The sequence below is a fragment of the Borostomias antarcticus genome (assembly GCF_949987555.1).
Source record: "Borostomias antarcticus genome assembly, chromosome: 2".
In the NCBI taxonomy this organism is placed as follows: domain Eukaryota; kingdom Metazoa; phylum Chordata; class Actinopteri; order Stomiiformes; family Stomiidae; genus Borostomias; species Borostomias antarcticus.
This window is the reverse complement of record NC_140235.1, coordinates 37,353,191-37,373,320: the sequence shown is the minus strand read 5'-3', so window position 1 is coordinate 37,373,320 and position 20,130 is coordinate 37,353,191. Positions and strand designations below refer to the sequence as shown.

Genomic DNA, 20,130 nt, shown 5'->3' with positions numbered 1-20,130 from the left:
ATGTTGTACTTTTATAGAGGCTATGGACCTGAAATTATACTCTCTTCATTCACCATGGGGCTGGATGGAGACACTTACAGGATCCAAGGAAGCCAAAACAGACAAGACTACAACACTCACAAGATAAAACACAGTGTAAATCCGCCTTGAGGTGGTGGTTATTAGCTGATGAATATAGAATTAGTTACAGTACTATGCTAACAGCGGTGACTGAACTTAAGAGCAGATAATCTCTTTGGTGTCGGTCAGCTAAATTATGTCACTGTGTCCTGTCTCTTCCTGCCATCTCTTTCCCAGCGAGCAGGGAAGGCGCTTTGCGGTGTCCAGCCTAACAGAGGAGACCTCACACTGTCTGCTGAAGGCAGGCCAAGGCAGGTCCAGGATAGGTCCAGGATAGGTCCAGGGTAGGTCCAGGACAGGTCCAGGACAGGTCCAGGATAGGTCCAGGATAGGTCCAGGATAGGTCTAGGGTAGGTCCAGGGTAGGTCTAGGGTAGGTCCAGGATAGGTCCAGGGTAGGTCTAGGGTAGGTCCAGGATAGGTCCAGGATAGGTCCAGGATAGGTCTAGGGTAGGTCCAGGATAGGTCCAGGATAGGTCCAGGGTAGGTCCAGGATAGGTCCAGGGTAGGTCTAGGGTAGGTCCAGGATAGGTACAGGATAGGTCCAGGATAGGTCTAGGGTAGGTCCAGGATAGGTCCAGAATAGGTCTAGGGTAGGTCCAGGATAGGTCCAGGATAGGTCCAGGACAGGTCCAGGACAGGTCCAGGATAGGTCCAGGATAGGTCCAGGACAGGTCCAGGACAGGTCCAGGATAGGTCCAGGATAGGTCCAGGGCAGGTCCAGGATAGGTCTAGGGTAGGTCCAGGATAGGTCCAGGGTAGGTCCAGGGCAGGTCCAGGGCAGGTCCAGGATAGGTCCAGGGCAGGTCCAGGATAGGTCCAGGGTAGGTCCAGGGCAGGTCCAGGATAGGTCCAGGGTAGGTCCAGGGCAGCTTCCTGGGTGTAAGACGAAGTGATCCCCGCTGGCAGAACGCCACGCAGCTCGGCTCAGGAGGCCGGCGCAGGAAGTCTGCCTCCTGTGCCAACAATCCTCCTCATACTGTTCCCTTTAAGATGATTGAGACAGCTGCCAGTGGCAGAGCTGATATCTTACGTTAGGAAATAATAATATTTTCATACTGCCTGACAGCTCTGTTTTGGTCCCTTTCTCTCGCGGAGCCACAAAGCACAGGTAAGCTGCAGAGCCTGGGCCGCGGCCCAGAAACACGTGAAGCATCTCCAGACCAAACAATGGCTGCCTTTGTTTCCAACATCTGCTTCTCTGAACCGACACACTTGGGGTTTTTTCTATCCCCCCCCCCCCTCTCTCTCCTCTCTCTCTCTCTCTCTCCCTCTCTATCTGCACCTTTAATACCTCCCTCTCTACCTCTCCAGCGCCCCTTTAACTGTCCCTCACTCCTCTGGTGCTCTCTGAGGGGAAAGAATTGAGGCATCAAGCTTAGTGATGCCTGATATGTTGACCTTGAAAGAGCCTCCGTAGTACATTAGTTACTGTGGTCGACAGGAAGCAGTGCGTCCTCCATGTTGGCTCCCCTGCTGCTTGCGGGGGGCTCAGGTATACGAGCCCTGTGGCCGGACCCCCGGGGCGCGCAGCCCGCCGTCGGTTTGGTCTCTCCTTCTTCTCCGTCCTGCGGAGAGACCGTCAGCTGCTCCCAGAGAGAGTTCTCAGAGAGACCGTCGGCTGCTTCCGGAGAGAGCCCGCCCTGCTCAGACTGCCGTTCCCGAACCCGGGTAGGCGTGGCGGGATCATTTCCTGGCGGGCGAGCCTTCTTTTGAGGACAGGGGGAGGCTGACTGGACTCACACAGGAGGCTTAGGTAAGATAAGGTCATCGATGGCGGTTCCAGATCAAAGGTTCGACAGTGGGGGAATAGGGACTTTCTCCTGACTATTTTCAGCAGTGTTACAGACACGGTAACAAACCAGTCACCTCCTCTCTGTGTAATGATGTGTAATACAATGTTGCTACTACAGTAATTACAGTGCAATTACACAGCAACCATGTCATTACAAATAACCAAAACATTTAGGCCTAGTGAATAAACACCAGAGCTCAGAACGTCTTGTGGAGCCCTCCTACAGAAGCCCACACCTCCGGTTCAGAAGGGCCACCTTGCTCGAGGACAGGAAAGCAACTCGGAGCCATAAAGTTGTCATTTCTGTTACTCCACCACGGCCCCCCTTTATCAGCGCGGAGATCTCGGGGGTTTCGAATGTCTGTAGACAGACCGTATATTCCGCCGAGGAAGAACACCTTGGACCGAGTGATATTTTTCAGCCTGCCTTGACATGTTGCCATTCGCAAAACAAGAGAGACATATCCACGGCAACGGCAAAACAATGGGCTGCTCGGCCCGAGTGCCAATAAAGGAGAGGGGCCGGGAGAGAAGGAGAACCTGGCAACACCTGTTAACGCTCTCCTTGGGGGCTCAGCAAATTCCTCTCACAGCTCTCTCACATCGCAGCGCCACAAATTCTTGAGTTTTCTACACACAGGTAATATCTCGTCTTACAAAATACCCGCGATGGAGTATGAGGGGAAATAGTGAGAGGCTACTGAACTCGACGACAGTTTCTTCTCAGGGCTGATCGGGCGAAATACAATTTAGCTGTCACGGCCAGGAGAAAAAAGACAGAGGAATGACCAAAATGACATGACATTACAAGTAGTTAGTTAGTTTTCATAAATAGAGCCCCAAGTGAGATCTGAGCCCCGAGCGAGATCTGAAATTATGTTCAATCATTTTTCAGACAGATGGCAAAGTGTCTGAAATTGTCACACGAAGCAGAGCTGCTAATGAGAGAAACCCCGGAGTCGGCCTGTGGCGTTAAAAATAGCAGAGCGCGGCGAGGTGTGCCCCGCTTCTAGGCGCGCCGTCGGCGAGGTAGGTATTCCTAACGCCGCCGGCGAAAAAACGAAGAATAACACTTCATTCAGTAACGGCGAGCACAGAGCGCCAGTGTTAACAGACGGATCTCAGCCTCTGAGAGCGTGTTAATGAGAGCGAAGCCTTTGAAGGGCTGCCAGTGCGCCCTCTGTCTCCAACTCGCTCTCCGACCCCCCCCCCCCCCCCGCACCCCCCACCCCCTACAACCAGCGGCCGGGGGTGGGCGTCCATCCGTCCCCTCCAACCCCCCAAGCACAATGACAGCCATTGAACAGGGCCTCCCTACCTGCCAGCGGGGAAGGGGACTGGGACTGTCCTCTCAGAGGAGCAGGTCGGTGCGTGAAAGCCGAGTGCGGCCCAGACGTGGTCACGAGGTGCCTGGCAGACAGACCGCCGGAACGCCGCGGCTATATATGTTAAGAATCCTCCTCCGAGGGCAGGAAAAGCTTTTCCGTCGTTCCCCCCCCGGCGGCTCTGCTCTCTAAAGGGGCTGCCAGCGATTGTCGCTCATTCAGATAATTCAAATAAGCGAACGCGAGGGTGCTGTGGATGATTTACTTTTCATAAAGAAAGTACACAACGTGACTGGCTGCGGACCAAGTCCTCTCTCATGGACCGGGGGGCCCCCGGCGTTTAACCCTCCGCAGCCCGGCGAGGCTCCCAGACGCACGCTGGAACCGCGGGTCCCTCAGACCCGGGAGGGTCGCCGCCATCACGCCCCTCTCCCCTCGCGGCGTTTTAATAGGATTTCAACGTTAAACTAGACCGCCGGCGTCTAATTCCCCCCCTACGTGCGTATCCCTCCGCCCGGCCGGCTGACTTTGTTGTGGTTCGCCGTCTGCATGAGGAAGCATCTCGGTTTCATCACGGTTCAAAGTTGAGGTTGATGAGTCAGATGTGGGGCTCGCCGAGCATGTCCGCAGTTGGCTCCCGCCGCTGGTTTAGTGATGCAGGAATGCCACCGGCAGCTCCGCCTTGGTCGGGCCCGTCTGCCTGGCCGCGCTCCACCTCTCTGTTTGTCTGCGGAGGAGTGTGTGGACAGAGACTATGGTGGAATCCAGCCACATTAAAACCACTCTTATGACTGAGCAAGTGATTTGGATGAATGTGCTAGAATAACAAGATGGTTGGGTGAACTCCCCTCAGGGGGCACTTCACGGTCTGGTCGACAGCCAGGCAGAACCGGGAGTCGGGGGCTGGAGGAATCTGACCGCAACACAGGAATTTGCATGACTTTGCAGAGCGATGTGGACCGATCCACCCCGCGGTCCGGGCGAGAGGAGGGAGCTTCCTCTCCCAAACACGCTCCATCTGACAAGCTGAGGACAGGGAATCATCTGCTCGCTAGCGGGGCCAACTGGAACCAGGTAGAAAGGCGCATAATCCTCTAGCAGACTGCAAACGGATAAATCAGACAAGCTTGGTACCGCAAGATATTTCAAAATACTCAAAACAAAGAATTGGGCTACGAGCTTCCTTTGAAAAAGGCACTTAATCGAAAAACATTTGATAGAGGTTAACTAGGATAAATACAGGAGAAATCATTACTGTAGAACAGCGCAAAAGGCGGTAGAAAATCTCTATAAAAATGAATTCCGACAGGTTCCCCGTTCCGCACGGCCAATCACAAAGCTCAAGGTCTAGGCCACACATTTAACACACACGGAGGTCTGGAGCGTTCCCGCCAGGGAGCGAGAGGAAGGGGGGAGGGCCCCATACGGTGTAGTAGACATGCTACAGCGGGCCACAGATCCGTTAACCTGGCAGTTCCAAAACACACACAGCCCAGCTGCCAACAACTGGATTATCTCTAGCAGTTTTCCACACACACACACACACAAAAGTCCAACGCTTCTTCCCAGATCTCCCCAACCTCTTCCTGAGAGAGCACCGGATTATGACCGATGACAAGAGACAGGTGCAGTCAATTACCCCCGGGTGACACGGTGTCCAGGGTAAGGCCACTTGGGCAGGATAATTGGTGTCTGGCGTCCCACTTAAGTGTAAGTTCCATTGTCCGCAGGCCTGGAGGAATGTCTGCTAAAAACCCTCGTGCATACTTCCTTTGTGCTTAGAGAGGTCCAAATGGACGGCTTGTCTTTGACCCCTGAACTTACGGAGAGGTGGTCTGGTACTGACTCGCCAAGGTGGTCAGCAGGACAGGACTTTCTCACAACAACACGGCTTAGCCGAGCATTCAGAGACAGGATGACCTGAGGCCTCCATCCACAAGAGAAACGGGATCGGTAGCAGGGGCTGCTTCTGTGAGCGCACTTCAAAATGTCTGCGTGTAGCTTTGACACATGCATTTTCTTGTTAGGAAAAAAAAAAAAAAGATTACGCAGGCAGAGTCACCGAAAAATACACAGGTTACAGTAAATTCAGCACCTGGTCAATTTAACATCTCAGACATCTGCATCTGTTGTTCTGAGACAACAACCAGGGAGTCCATTGTGACCACATTAAAGTAGCAGATCACAACAATGACACAGCGTAGGGACCTAAAGACTAATCATACGGAGGAAACTTTGAGAAATGTGTGTCGAGGGAACAGAGTTTGCCAATTTGGTGCTAGCACGCTATCAGAAAGCCCACAGCAGCAGTACGGAGTAGGTCTCACAGTCTGACCACACACAGAGCTTCGAGCACCCCAGGGCTCCCTCACCAGGCCTGGACATTTGACCCTTAGCCCCGAACCTACAGTCAAGAAAACAACGATACACTAGCCTTCTCATCGAACCTGGACGCCGTCGTCACTTTGTCCTCCAGGGACAGGAGGGACAGGTGACGAGCACCCTTCGCTGAGCCAGCCTTTGAGAATATCCAGACGCCATCCCCTTCATGGGTCTCCAGCCAGCTGCCGCTGCCGGATAGTGACGTCCAGGGACGGGCAGGGAGCCAGGCGGGGCAGAGGCCTGCTAGCAGGGCAGGCGGAGCCAGCTAATGCCGTGTCCCGCAGCCATATGGAAGCGCTTTGCTTCCCCCAGTCATGCCCCGTCGGGTTTAACAAAAGTGGCGGCTACCACATGCACTGCTTCTGGGACTGACTTTCGGCAGCGTCTTTTATAAATCAATTCCCGCAAAGAGGCCCGGGACACTTCAAACGGGATCGGACCTGCCCTAATCCGCGGCGCCGCGAGCAGCCGTCTCTCCCAGCATGGAGCCCAGGCCGCGGAGCTGGGCTATCGGCCTGGTAGAGCCTCCTGTGTTATCATTGTATTAATTATTTTTTTTTTTTTTTTAAAGGTGTGTATGACTGATAATAACACTCTCCAGCTTGAGCGGTGTGGGTTAAGGGCGTACGTCGTCAAAGCCAACAGCGTCCACTCACGACGTAAAGTCTTTGAGGCGTCTGCAAAATATTCACTCTCTCCTTGGGCGGATTTACGCCAACGTTGGCTTTCAGTTCCAAGAATCCCAATGTATATATCATGATTTAAGGGAACACCTTGAAGAATTATATAATTTGGGTCTGAGGAAAATTAAATGGAATATTGTCTGGTTGCTGAGCAACAATATGAGACATTTGCCTGGCAATATGGTAAAGACGTTCCTCGGTGAAAGTGAAAACGAGGCTATTTCGGTTTCAGCGAGATTCCTAATTTTCAAGGCTGTCTCAGACTCGTCTCAGACTCGTCTCAGACTTTGACAGGAAGGATGTAGTCACTGTTTCAGCGTCTCCAGACCGGGCCTGCTGTGGAGACGGACGCGGCGCAGGCACATGTAGCGCAGCTGACGACCGTCCCAAGGCAGACGACCGTCCTTCGGTTTCATCCTCTGCGATCGAGCGTGGAGACGTTACACAGAGGGGGGGCAGAACAATACGAAAAGCAGTCGCGGTCCCGAAAGATATATCATAGAGATAGAAAGTGTGCGGGAGGGAGAGAGAGAGAGAGAGAGAAGGAACACGCAAAAAGTACGACAAAATCAGAGAGAGAAAGAGGCGATGGCACAACTGCTTTATTCCCGTCTCTGCTCTTTTCCAGGTGACTAGACACCAGGCCGTGCTCCTCCCAGGCGGGAGAGAGGCTGAAAGCCCCGGCAGAGCGCTGGTTGAAGGGGGGGGGGGGGCCTCAGCCTCCAACAATGCCCCCTTTGTCCCAGACCAACACTGTACCTACCAGCCTACACTTTGATACCCTGCCAAGACAAACCACTGTGTTGGGTTACAGTTCTAGTAGCCAAACAATCTGCGCTTATGTTTAATATGCTACAGTCTGTCTGCATCGGGGCACCTGTCAATCAAATCTAACACAGCTGACTGGGGCCTGCTCCTTATCCAATTAGCTCTAATCAGAGAAGGGTGTGTTGATTATGAGGGCGTAAAAGAACACACAGCCAGATAGCGTCAGGCTTTGCGATAAGGCTTGGGTGTCTGTGTGTGTGTGTGTGTGTGTGTGTGTGTGTGTGTGTGTGTGTGTGTGAAAGAGAGAGAGAGATACATGGAGGCATTCGAGGTAGAGAGCAGCCAGAGGGTGTGAATTATGATTTCATTGTCTGCGTTTCATTTTGTTTTCTCAAACTTTTCACCCGATAGGAGACAACAGAAAACAGCATCAAAGAATTCAGGAAACCCTATAGAGTTCATATCGGAATCTTTCCGCGAACCTCCCTCTTTCCCACTCGGGCGAGCGGCTAGCCCTCTCTCCCAGGCCCATCCTTCCTCACAGGCTCCCCCTGCCCCCGTCTCCATCCCCCCTCTCAGACGGTCTTGGCTCAAGGCCTCTGTCTCTCCTGCAGCCGAGTCGGTAATTTGGTTCAGTTGCCAGCATTTTGCCAGTTGCCAGCAGAACTCCTTCACCTAGTTGGTCCAAGCCCATTGATGTTGCTCCAGTGAGCCCCGAGGTGTGTTAGAGGCTGCGGTGAGGGAGTTCTGCTTGGCTGACGGTGTCACTAGGACTCATCAACACCTTGGCATCAGCGGGGCAGACCCCGGAGCTGAGGTTGAGAAACTCTCTGGCATTAACGTGAGGGTAGCTTAGCTTTGTTTCCAAACCTAAAAAAAAAAGTGAACTCACCTAGCCAGTTAACCAGAGAGGTATACAATCGTGGTTCTGAGTAGAAGTGTCTCTCGAACCGGAGCCACTTCTTCTTGTCTACAAAGTTCAACAACGCCTCCCCCTGGGCCATCATCCCTATCACATGATTAACGCCTATCATTTCTCACAAACACACTTCCAGACATCAGGGAAAAGCCTGATCAGGGCCATCAATTGACAACCTAAGGACGAAATGAAATCCAATGTACCCATTCTAACCGTATAGCATTCCTTTTGCTTGATGGGTGTTTGTGCTTGGTGATTGATAGCAATGGCAACTTTGCTTCCTTCATACTGTACAATCCTGCCACCTGCTGGACACCTGTGGCAAGTACAGCCGGGCACAGTTAACGATAGATGTGGACATACAGGCCTGGGCGATGGAGCGATTTGAAGGTGTAGTCTCACCTGCGACTGGCCTTCTTCCCTCTCTCCTCCTCGCTGGGCTCCGTCTTCTTCTCGTCCTCCATCTTGTCCTTCTTTAGCTTTTTAGAGATGCGCTCTCTCATCTCCTCCCTCTCGTCCGAGTCATACTCCTGCTCAGCCGCCACGTCACCGTCTACCTCCTCGCCCTCCGCCTGGACAACAAACAGGGAGATGAGACGGTCAGAGAAAACATGCAAAACAAGCGTTTTAGTTGGACCTCGACAGCAGAGGGGCGTTTGAACGTACGTACCTCTGCTGCATCTCCAGAGGCACCCTTGTCTTTCTTCCTGTATCGTAAAGATGAGTCAGTCAGTATCACATCAACGCTGGAACCAGCAATGAAATTGTGTGTCAAAATGAATAGGTTGGCTGCCAAAAATACACAAATAAGATATGCGAATGTCAGTGTACCTTTTAACAGCAGGGACAGAGCTTAGCCTGGGGTCATCCTTCAGAAGGTCATGACTGCTTTTGCTTTTTCCTCTCAGCGTCTGGCCAAACGCACACCACGTGTCAGTCAGTCATGACACCAGTAGTGTACGTCGGAAAATGAACTTATCTGAGAGCAATATCACTCGTTACCTGGCTGACTTGATTCGCCATCTCCTCCTCCTCCTCCGCCTCCTCTCCGAATGACAACAGGCTGAAGTTCCTGACCGAAACAAACGCACCCATATCCACCATGTTTCTGTGACTGTGAGCTTTACAAAGAATAGAATCATGGGAAAAGTTCAAAACACTAACTTAGTCGCTTTGGACTGAGATTTCTTTCCTTCCTCTTTGTCTTTCTCCTTCTTGGCCTTCTTAGTTTCTCGGGGAGTGATGTCATCAAAGGGAGAATGTAACACCTGTAGGGATAGAGTATAATGACTGGTATGATGCTAGGCATGACTGGTATGTACAGCGCATTCCAGTGTAAGTAACACTAATGAGTGGTCTAGTGGTCGGCTGGACTAAAGGAGGTGAAAACCCAGCCCTTATGGCATTTTACAGAATATACCTCGGTGGTGCGTATCTTGTGTGGATTGAGAGGTCTCTCCTCGTTATTGCATTCCACCTCTGCCAGTCTGAGCATGTTATAAACGGTATCACCTGTCACCTGCATCCGAGAGAGGCATGGAGAGAGGAGAGAGGGGACAGGGGGAGGAGGAGGAGGAGGAGGGGAAAGGAATTCTTTCAGAGCACTTTCCTGACAAGGTGAGTACCTTATATTTGTCTCTCTGTTACAATAGACCTTCTCCATCACCCTAATGTGAAGCAGCCCACACACTATTACCCCATGTCACCTCCACCATCCATCTACCTTTCCAAATATGGTGTGTTTGTTGTTGAGCTCATCTGCCCGACCCAGTGTAAAGAAAAACTGGCTTCCGTTGTCATGAGGACCCGCGTTTGCCATGGCAACCAGACCTCTTCTGTTGAAACGCAGTCTGGAGTGGAATTCATCCTGGAAGAGGGTGGTATAAAAATAAAGACAGGACAATAATCAGCTAAGCGTTCATCAAAGACGCACAGTTACATGGATGTAGACTATAAAATGATGCTGCTAAACCACTATTTGTCCACTAACAGAGCTGGCAATGACAGTAGAATTAAAACCTATTAAAATATTATAGAATCGTGTCAGGAAGATCTGCATGTTTCCTTTTTGTCATAACACAAGTGTTTGATAAAACTATGACATAATGCCACAGTAGATCGAGGCAGCGAAATCCAACCTTGAATGGACGTCCGTAAATGGACTCTCCTCCAGTCCCTGTGCCCGTGGGGTCTCCCCCTTGAACTATGAACTCTGGCACCACGCGGTGGAATACTGTGCCTTCATAGTAACCTTAGGAGGGAGGGAGAGGGATAGAGAGATATCAAAACGACTTTGGTAAAGGGATAACATTGCACTTATGATTGAACTATGCTTATCCTTTTTTATCTATGCTTATAATTTCTTGCATGTATTGCATTTCAACCAGTAGCTAAATAACACTTTCTCTGTTGTCCACGGAGCCACTACCTTCCATGCATAGCTGGACAAAGTTTCTGCAGGCTTTAGGTGCTTCCTTGGACCACAGTTCAATATCTATGTCACCTGCTGAGGTCTTCAGCAGGACCTAGGGAGAAGCGCATCACAACAGGGATAGACGCTGATAAAGGAGTAGGCCCAGCCAAAAATACAACTGTAGCATTTTGTGATGTAGCTAAAAACATGGCCATTTAAATGTATGAAAAAGGGTACTATAGCTAATCTGCAGGTTCTCGCTTAACGTCAACAGTTAACGTTACCTTTCCGTTTGTTGGGGGCTCTTGAATGTAAATGTTACTCATCTCGTCGTTGGGATTAACGCAATGATAGAGACCGAATAAACGTACTTTCAGCACAATAATAGCAACTATCCTCTCACAACAATGATCACTACTGCCCCGTTTAAAAATACAGAGAAAAACACAGATCTATTCTAAATTTTTGTTGAGACCACTCGTTCCTAGTCAAACACCACGAGAATGTTTTTGTTTACCTCGCATACATTTGGGGTACATCGAATTTATTTGACGTAATCTCTAAATGCAGTCTCACTGAAAGTTGCTCATAAAGATATCTAAATTCTAACATACATACTGAATGAAATAAGTGTTACAAATATAGTTTGATAGATAATAATTAAACTGTTTCAAATGTGATATTATCTCATTCACCCCTTAATGTCATAATTTGGTTTGCGCCAGTATAACTATTGTGTTACACTATAATACATCTCTACTGAAACATAACTTGGAACCTTTGAATGAAATGTTTAATCAATCAATGTGGATAATCTATTCACCATGGAAGACAATCTAATTGAAAGGGAAATTAAATATACTGCAATACGTTACGATAATAATAATGTATAGAAGGGATGTTTTTATTGAAGTGTTAAACCCGAATGTATCAGACTAAGCATTGTTTCCTAGTCGCAACTATTTTGTAGAGGACCCACGAGGAAGTGCGCCAAGTGTTAGCTAACTTACCACCGTAATTGATTTGAGTTTTTACGTTGATAATGGCTGTTCCAGGTTTGTATCACAAATATATTATTTTTTATACTTCAGCTCCCATTCAAATCTTCTCAAGACTCTTAATCTAGCTACTGGAGGACTTCCTGGCTAACTGTTAGCTAGCTAGGCTAGCACACGAAAGCATTTTCCACGTCGTTTTTTCATTTCACGCGTAACGAACGTGTAACTTTAACAGTCTTAACATTTACGTGAGCTAAGATTGGTGATAAATGAGTTCACACTGTTGTGAAACTGTGATCAAGTTTAAATCTACGTGTTTCACCTATTAGCTAGGAATATCTCATGCCAGCTTGCCCCGAACAAAGCTGTTGGGGCTAACTTTTTTTAAATTTGTTATCCCACCAAGGTCCCAACAAGGACAACATCAGAGCTGGATGCAAGAAATGTGGTTATCGTAAGTATCTTTTACTGTCCGGCCCTGTTATACACCCTAACGTTGTCTAATGCAATAGTATGATGACACGACAATAGGTCTATATCGGTCTATTGATCTATCTAGACCAGTTAGCCTAAACCTAAGCTTAAACCTCCATACATGGCCGGCCGTGAAAACCTTCTATTAAGATAACCTTCACTGGTCACTGTATTGATCAGTAACTGTGGCAGTCACAGTACTCATGCTCCTCTTCACCCTTGTGTCATGTGTGTTTTGTAGCGGGCCACCTTACGTTTGAGTGTCGGAACTTTGTGCGAGTCGACCCCCAGAAGGACATCGTTCTGGATGTGAGCAGCACAAGCACAGAGGAGAGTGAAGATGACCAGCCGGAGGCTGTTTCCAGTGAAAAGCTGGGCCGGGCCCAGCACTCAAAAGGTTATTACAATAGATGTCTTAATCAGATGATTCAGTTAATCACAGCAAACAACAGCAAGATTGCCAGTTGAGATTTAAGTTTGAGCCCTATTGTGTAAGACATTAAATTTGTTTACATTACATTACAGTCATTTAGCAGACGCTTTTATCCAAAGCGACTAACATTAATTGCATTTAACGTAGGAAGAGCCAATGTACTACTACTTGCCAGAACTCACAAGTGCATCTTCTTTCGAAAACAAGTGACTAAGTGCATAATCTAGTGCTGAAGGCAAAGTGCAAGAATCACAATCTAAAGTACAGTGCAATATAATATAATACAATAAGTGCTTAGGTGGGAGGATTGTTGTAGTACTTCTTGAAGTACTTGAGTTTTGAGCCTGCGACGAAAGATGGGCAGCGACTCTGCTGTCCTGACATCAGTGGGCAGCTCATTCCACCACTGCGGGGCCAGGACAGAGAAGAGCCGTGACCGTGTCGATCAACCGCAGGAGCCTCGGAGTGACGGGGCAACCAGTCGCCCTGAGGTAGCAGAGCGTAGCGGTCGGGAGGGGGTGTAGGGTTTGACCATGGCCTGGAGGTAGGAGGGGGCTGAGACACTTTGAACACAAATGTTAAAACTATATACACTGAGCTTGGATGATGCTGTTACAACTAATTTATCACAGCAGTCTTGCTCGTAATAATGCAAATAAAGTCTTATTTGCTAAACATCTATAGTAGTTGATATCGGTATCACAATTAGAAGTTACTCCACTATCTCTGTTTGTCTCGGGGAGGTTATAAGTAGTTTAGGTTAGGGTTTTCAACTACTTGAACCCAAGCAAGGCATTTGAATGGTTCTTTATCCTCTCACACTTTTCATAGGTTCCCATGATGATTCCAGAAAAGAGAAACATAAAAGGAAGAAAAGTAAAGACGTAAAATCAAGAAAGAGGTATATATTTAATCCATCTATACACTTCTAAAAGGTGTGGAGAAGATCAAAGCTTTGACATTACTTGTCACTGTTTAGTCAGACACTTCATTTAATTTTGATAAATTTCTAGGTCATCAAATTCAAATCAAACTTTATTTATAGGTCATATTCTTCGAGTGATGAAGAGGAAAGCAAGAAGAGAAAGAAGCATAAGAGCCACAAGAAGAAAGGCAAGAAGGAAAAGAAAGAACGACACAAGAAAAAGCAGAAAAAGAAACATGAGTCTTCATCCGACAGCTCCAGCGGCTCTTCAGACAGCGACTGAGGAAATCAAACATTCAGTTCTGATTGAAAACTTTTTTTTCTTATTTTTTTTCCAAAGTGTAGATCAGAAGACACCAGATGCAGACGCTAGACCCCTCTATATTTTCCACTTTTTTGGGAAGTGGGTGTACTGCTGCATGTTACCGTATGTCATTTGCTCTCTGTATTGTAACGACCTGGTAAAGGAGGTGTGGGTTTGCAGCATCAGCCTGTCTGTCACTCTGACAACCACAGGTGGAATGTTGGTACATTAAAATGTCTTATTACATTTCTTATGATGTTTCTACTCTTGTCTGTTTAAATAAATTGTCACTACGAGGGGACAATTGAGGGGCGGCTGTGGCTCAGGAGGTAGAGCGGGTCGTCCAATGATCATCGGGTCAGTAGTCTGAATCCCGCCTCCTCCTGTCCACATGTGGAAGTGTCCTTGGGCAAGACACTGAAACCCAAATCGCTCCCAATGACCTAAAATCACATTTTTCCGGGCTATTTTCTCATGCCATGACTAATATGTGGTTGAAAGCTAAAGCTACAAAACATCCAAAGCAATATTTAGATCATTTAGTGATCTTATTAAACATTTAGCCTATGTCATGTAAACGTCTATGTGGGCGGAACTACAATCATATACCATAAAGACTGCGGATATCAGAAAACATTAAGAAGCCAAATTCAAACAAAGGTAGACAAAAACACAAAGAATAATGTAAAAACAGTGCAAATACAAATGATACAGCTTACATTACAGAATCATCAGAACGTCACTCAGTCATAGCTGCTTGTACCAGAAGATGGTGATATAACAAGAAAAGTTATGTTCAACACTGAACTAATCTGTGGAGGGACTACTGCCTCATGTGGTGCCAGCAGAGAGATGCAGGTGTTCGGCCAACAACATTGAACAGAAGGAACGGGGACCGACAATGGGACAATGCCTAGTATAGCGCTGGTGCCGTCTCGGCACCAGCCCAGAAACGGATCAGTGGGCCCCCTCACCCGCATGTCGGGTGTGACGTACCACCCCAGGGTCGCTGCAGCCACTTTCAGTGCTGCCTGGGGGGTCATCTCCACGCGCTTTCCCACCAGCTGGTTACGGGAGGGCCAGATGGCCTTGATGCAGGCCAGGGTGAGCTAGAGCTGGCGGAATAGGCTCTGGGCACCAGCTTCACTACTTCCTGAAAGTCACTTGGCTTCTTTATTTCCTGTCCAATATGATTGGATTAAGTGATTAATCAGGTGTGCGCTGGGTCTTCCGCACACCTGATTAATCACTTAAGCCAATCATATAGGACAGGAAATAAAGCTGCCAAGTGACTTTCAGGAAGTAGTGGAGCTGGTGCACAGAGCCTATTGATGTGATGTCATTGAGCTCCGGGTCACCTCGTAGAGAACCATCCGATGGTTCAGGACCTCCTCTGCTGGCAGGCACGGGGTTACTAAGGCCTCCCTGGCGAACGGGCACTCCCAGAGCAGGTGCCTCACTGTCTCCTCTCCGTCACATGTCGATCGGGGGCACCTGGATGTTCTCAACATGCCCCGGGAGCGCATAACGGCAGTGAATGTTTGTTTCTCATGAGTTGGCTGAGTAAATTAAAAGAATTGGAACAGAACCGCTGGCACAAGTCTTGAGGGACCAAAGGATCAGTGGGCTGGGGGTCCCACGTTTAATCATCAAGACTGGTTTTATGTACCTGTTTTTATTAGTTTCAGCTGTTTTTATGCTCCTATTTCCTCAGAGGACGCTTTTAAAGGAGTAATAACACCGTAATTTACTCAGTCCTTCATGAGAAACAAACATTTTGCACAACTTATATTTATTTATACACCTAACCCCAAATTGCTCCCAATGAGCAGGTTAGCACCTTGCATGGCAGCTGCCGCCATAGGTGTGTGTGAATGGGTGAATGAGGCCATTGTAAAGCGCTTTGAGTGCCGCTAAGGTGGAAAAGCGCTATATAAGTGCAGTCCATTTACCAATTACATTTGCACAAAGAACATAAAAACATTCATGGGTGACAAAGGGTGACGCACCCTCATGGGTGTGTGTGGGTCACGAAATTATATATGTGATTTTAATACTTAACTGTGTGGTGTGGACACTGACCTGACCAAGAGTGTGCCGTAGTGGAGTTCTGTCCTTTGACTGGGTTCCTGGTTTCCACTGAGGTAATCTATACCTGTGCAAACTTAATGCATTCTAATCGCTGAGGTTGAACATTCATGTCCTCAGGGATCACAAAACAGTTCTTTTGTGCAATAACAGGGCTGATTCGAAAGTCAGTCAGTAGAATCTGATCCCCTCTTTTAATCATTTTAAACCTTTTAGGCATCACGTTTTTTTAAATAGTTTAAATTGTATAATTGTACAAAATCCAATGTATTAATATGGATCGTACTGTAACAAAAAAATACTTTAAACTGTTACAGGCCATCCATCACACAGATCTTGGAGAGGTCTGTGACTGTGGGATTCTGTCCTCCTGGAATGCTAAAGAAAGTCAACACCCTAACAGCATTCGTAAAACCCTCTTCACCCTCTGACAGTACTACTGGCAAGGTGAAAAAGATCACTGCACGGTGGTTTGAGGTGAGCATGAGAATCCTACAACATCTACCCCGGGGGACCTACAGGGTTTCAACTCTGAGGCCTTTGATAGAGCTGTGGTCTGGGCAAAGGCGAGGTGAAAGTTCACACACCTCTGCTGAGACTAGGGCTGCTGTACAGTCCCCCAGAGTGAGCCCATTTACCCGATCACCCCCAGTGGCACGACCCATAGACCCCCCTGGGCAACCTCCCAGTCTCTGGATAACACAGGCTGAGGCACAACTTGTGGTTGTGCAACATATGATGCTGACGCCTGGAGAAAACATTTCCATTGAAGGGGAGTTTTCACACGTTACGGTAGGCCTAGATGTCCGCAAAGATAGGGAAAGGGTAGAGCCAATGAGTAACCTCGACTCCCAACTGAAATCGTGCGGTAGCCTAACCGCTAGGCTACATTGACAACTTCCTTTTTCAGTACGGCGGCCGTTAAACTAAAAACACACCACTGCATTTATGCCTACAAAGGGAAAAAACAAGTTGATGATGACCCAAATGTGTTCGACCTCTGACAAGTTCCATAAGTCCCACTTGAAGTGGTTCCACATCTGAAAACAGACTTCATGATGTGTAGAAACATGGTGAAGTCTATAGAAACACCGGAGAAAGTTTCATGCTTTAGTCATAAAATGCACAATAGCCTACCTTATGAGCTTATCTGCCGCACTATAACTGCTCCACTAAGGTGGCGGCCATCTTGAAAAATGGTCACAATCTTGAAATTTCAAGTGACTTCTTGTCAAGTGACCTATGGAGACGGCTCATCACAATTTTCATGCTTGTATCACCACAGAACCACTATATATCCCCCCTGCAGTCAAAATAGACTGAAGCGCCCACCATTTGATGGCCATTTTGGAAAATGGCTGCAACATCCGTAAAAGATTCCTCCTGAAGTGGTAACTACGTCTGAGATTAGTCCTTGGGGTGTATAGGTCATATGCTGAAAGTTTCATGCTTTAGTCATAAAATGCACAATTGTTTTGTTAACCTGCAGCACTAATAAAGAACTGGATAACAATAGTGTGAATGCTCTCATACTAATAAACCACAAGAAGATGTCTACGCCAAGGTGCAAAAGTGGATTGCGTGTGCAGACTATTCTTTTCTTTAGCCTACTATCAGTCATTTAATGCCAGATTATTATGTGGGGTTATGGAAGCAGACCCTCCAAATCAAACTGGGACTGGCTGGAAGGACAGACAGCCCCTGGAACATACTAAATCTATCTCCTTACCCTTTTTCACAGTACAGTCTTAAACCTATTGCTAATTTGAATAAATCCCACATACAATTCTCTATTAGATGCTTATTTATTCTTCTCCTATTTGCAGTTAAGAAACATCACAAAGCTGAGCTCTGGAGGCCCTTACTTAGATGGTCTTAAGTTCACAAATGAGAGAGGATTGGTCTCCAATACAATATTTCAATTTCTAGAAAGTGCAGGTAGATGCTCAACATGTATTGACACATGGTACATGATTAGTCGTTGTTGCCAGATACCTAGATCCTGGATCAGAGGAGATCCACAATAATTAGCCAAGAGTTAGCTTTTCAAAACAACTGTAGGTCTAGCCTACATACTGGCAACATGCATCTTGGGTGGGGCATGACAGGTTCATTGTGCTCTTTGGACTTACAGTACAGCCGTGTGTAATTTACAGCCCTAGCCCTATCAACCACAGAAATGAGCTTGAAAGAGTTGAAAGATACCTTTGAAATGCCTCTGTTGACATAAGGGGGCTGGTTTTTACACTGGTTTTAAATCACTTATTTGCATTTCCGACGTAAAATACAAACATGACATCTAATCTGTCTCTCCCAACCCCCCCTCTAAAAGGAAACATACCCCCCACCCCACTCAACAACTTGACGACAGTTTATCATTCACAATCGGAAAGCCCGTTCATTTCACGTTTACAAAACGAACTGAAAGTGTTCCATCTCACCGCGTCGGCTCGGGGCCAGGGGGGGGGGGCGTAGCGGGGGTTCGTCCAGGTTGGCATATAAGATAGAAACGCTACTGTATGCATATCTATATGTACGGTATGCAATAAACCACGAGAGGCCGTGATTTTATATAAAACACCCCTAGCTGTTATAAAATCACTATAACACACGGACTAGAGTGGTTTGCTTTTATACAACGGTTACTACAGCTGTTAGTGTAAAATAAACACAGCAATGTAAAATATTAACATTTATTCAAAACGAAGCATCATTCCCTCAATTCCGCCGCGCAAAATAGTTCCCCTAACAAAAGGGTTGCCAAGCAACAACAACTACAATGCATTGGATCAAATTGGAGGCGCGTTAATACTGAAAATGGAATGATATGCGCTCCCAGGTGTGTGTTACAAAGTATTGTAATAATTATCCCCTCCCGTTCAGGTCATGGATGTATTAATAGAACTGGATACAGTCACTCCATTCACTGACCGCTATCAACAATGAAGCCCTATTGAACCGCGCCATCTTGGCAAATTTGTAGTCATTTGACTATTTCCGGTGACTTTTGTACTTGCGCAGTTGTGCTTTTCTGGTCTTCCGGTGACTTTTGTACTTGCGCAGTTGAGCTTTTCTGTCCGACGCGCGTCCACGAAAAAGTTCACTTTTATGTGAAATGTAGACCCACGTTCCCGGCTCTCCCCGCTTTGATTTAGCAATGAAAACCGGCTTGCATATTAACCTGTTTTTGTCAAATATATCCATTGGAGAAATTATTTTTTCATCCAGGCATCTTAGTTTTAACAGGTTAAATATAACTGAACATGTTTTGTTTGCTAGTAGATGGTATTCATTCCGTTCGCGATAACGTTATTGCAGCCAGGCTAAATTCCTCCAGGGAGCCAGTGACCGGCGAGTTGAAGAGCTTCACTCCCCGCCAGCAGGAGCTTTGGCCGCTGCTACCGCATCTCGGATAACCCGCTGAGTTCGTGGCTGCTATTTCACATTCGCCCTTGATCAATCCCAATACCGATCCATGGTAATAATGAATCAATCGTTCAGATCGGCAGTGCTGCATGCATGTTACAACATCATTGTTAGCTTTATTAACATAACCATAGCCTACATTTATCTCTCTAACGTTAGGCTATCCATCTTACACCAGTCGGCCATTCGATAGCTAGAAGCGGTCAACGCCAACGTTGACTGAAAACACCCAAACATGTCATTTATCCACTTTGGGAAATGACCTTTTTTTAAGAAACATCTTGCGGTCCCTTGAAGCAACAATCCGGAGTGGGTGAAGTTGCTTTGGCCTACACCTCCTCTGGATTGCAACTTCAACTGACAAAGCATTATTTTTTAATAAGAACAGCTCAAATAAATCAGTGTGTTATTTTTATGTGATGATGAACATACTGCTGTTGCTCTTTTTTTTGTTAGTTTAGTATACATAGGCTAAGTACATTTTTGTACCAAGACATATTTGTTGCCATCACATTGTTCATTAATTTCCCTCTTCTCATCCTCCCCAGCCAAACCACTCAGTAGGTCTGTTCTGTGCTCTCATTTTACATATTGTGGATGTAGCTGTCCCAGTGCTCCATGGCCATGCGTCCCACATTATTTTATTTTATTTTTATTATATTTTTATTATCATGTTTTATTATTATAAATACTTTAAAACTACCACTGAAGCTGTCTGTGCAAATTACAGTGTGCCTCCTCTTATCCTCACAGCTCAAGCCATTTTTAGGAGACCAGTTCACACCTCAACCAGACCTGCTGCTGTTTTGGACCTGCTTTAAGCCCTTTTTTTTTTGTGTCTGTTTTCTGTGTGCACTGTCAAGTAAGCCAACCCACCTTCAATGCAGTGTAGCCTCCACACTTGAATGGTTACAGCAGTCTTGTCGTCTACAAGCAACAGTCTCTGGCACAAGCTCTTCAACTCGCCGGTCACTGGCTCCCTGGAGGAATTTAGCCTGGCTGCAATAACGTTATCGCGAACGGAATGAATACCATCTACTAGCAAACAAAACATGTTCAGTTATATTTAACCTGTTAA

The 20,130-nt window shown here is 47.2% G+C and overlaps 2 protein-coding genes across 3 annotated transcripts in view; one reads left to right on the top strand and one right to left on the bottom strand.

The window, feature by feature from the left end:
• The window catches only part of cwc27 (CWC27 spliceosome associated cyclophilin), a 29,194-nt gene extending 18,307 nt beyond the window's left edge, over positions 1-10,887 (bottom strand). For both annotated transcript variants that reach the window (XM_084459485.1, XM_084459486.1), the window contains exons 1-10: positions 10,689-10,887; positions 10,420-10,516; positions 10,130-10,242; positions 9,715-9,858; positions 9,412-9,510; positions 9,156-9,259; positions 8,994-9,063; positions 8,823-8,902; positions 8,662-8,698; positions 8,394-8,563 (exon numbers count right to left, since the gene is read on the bottom strand). In XM_084459485.1, the coding sequence (XP_084315611.1) occupies positions 8,394-8,563; positions 8,662-8,698; positions 8,823-8,902; positions 8,994-9,063; positions 9,156-9,259; positions 9,412-9,510; positions 9,715-9,858; positions 10,130-10,242; positions 10,420-10,516; positions 10,689-10,730 (956 nt within the window). In that variant the 5' untranslated portion in view covers positions 10,731-10,887. The remainder of the gene's footprint in view (positions 1-8,393; positions 8,564-8,661; positions 8,699-8,822; positions 8,903-8,993; positions 9,064-9,155; positions 9,260-9,411; positions 9,511-9,714; positions 9,859-10,129; positions 10,243-10,419; positions 10,517-10,688) is intronic.
• Positions 10,888-11,270: 383 nt separating this feature from the next.
• Positions 11,271-13,716, top strand: srek1ip1 (SREK1-interacting protein 1). The gene is made up of 5 exons (XM_084450476.1): positions 11,271-11,459; positions 11,809-11,856; positions 12,118-12,273; positions 13,141-13,210; positions 13,355-13,716. The coding sequence occupies exons 1-5, from the start codon at positions 11,447-11,449 to the stop codon at positions 13,515-13,517; spliced, it is 450 nt and encodes a 149-aa protein (XP_084306602.1). The 5' UTR covers positions 11,271-11,446; the 3' UTR covers positions 13,518-13,716.
• Positions 13,717-20,130: the final 6,414 nt, after the last annotated feature.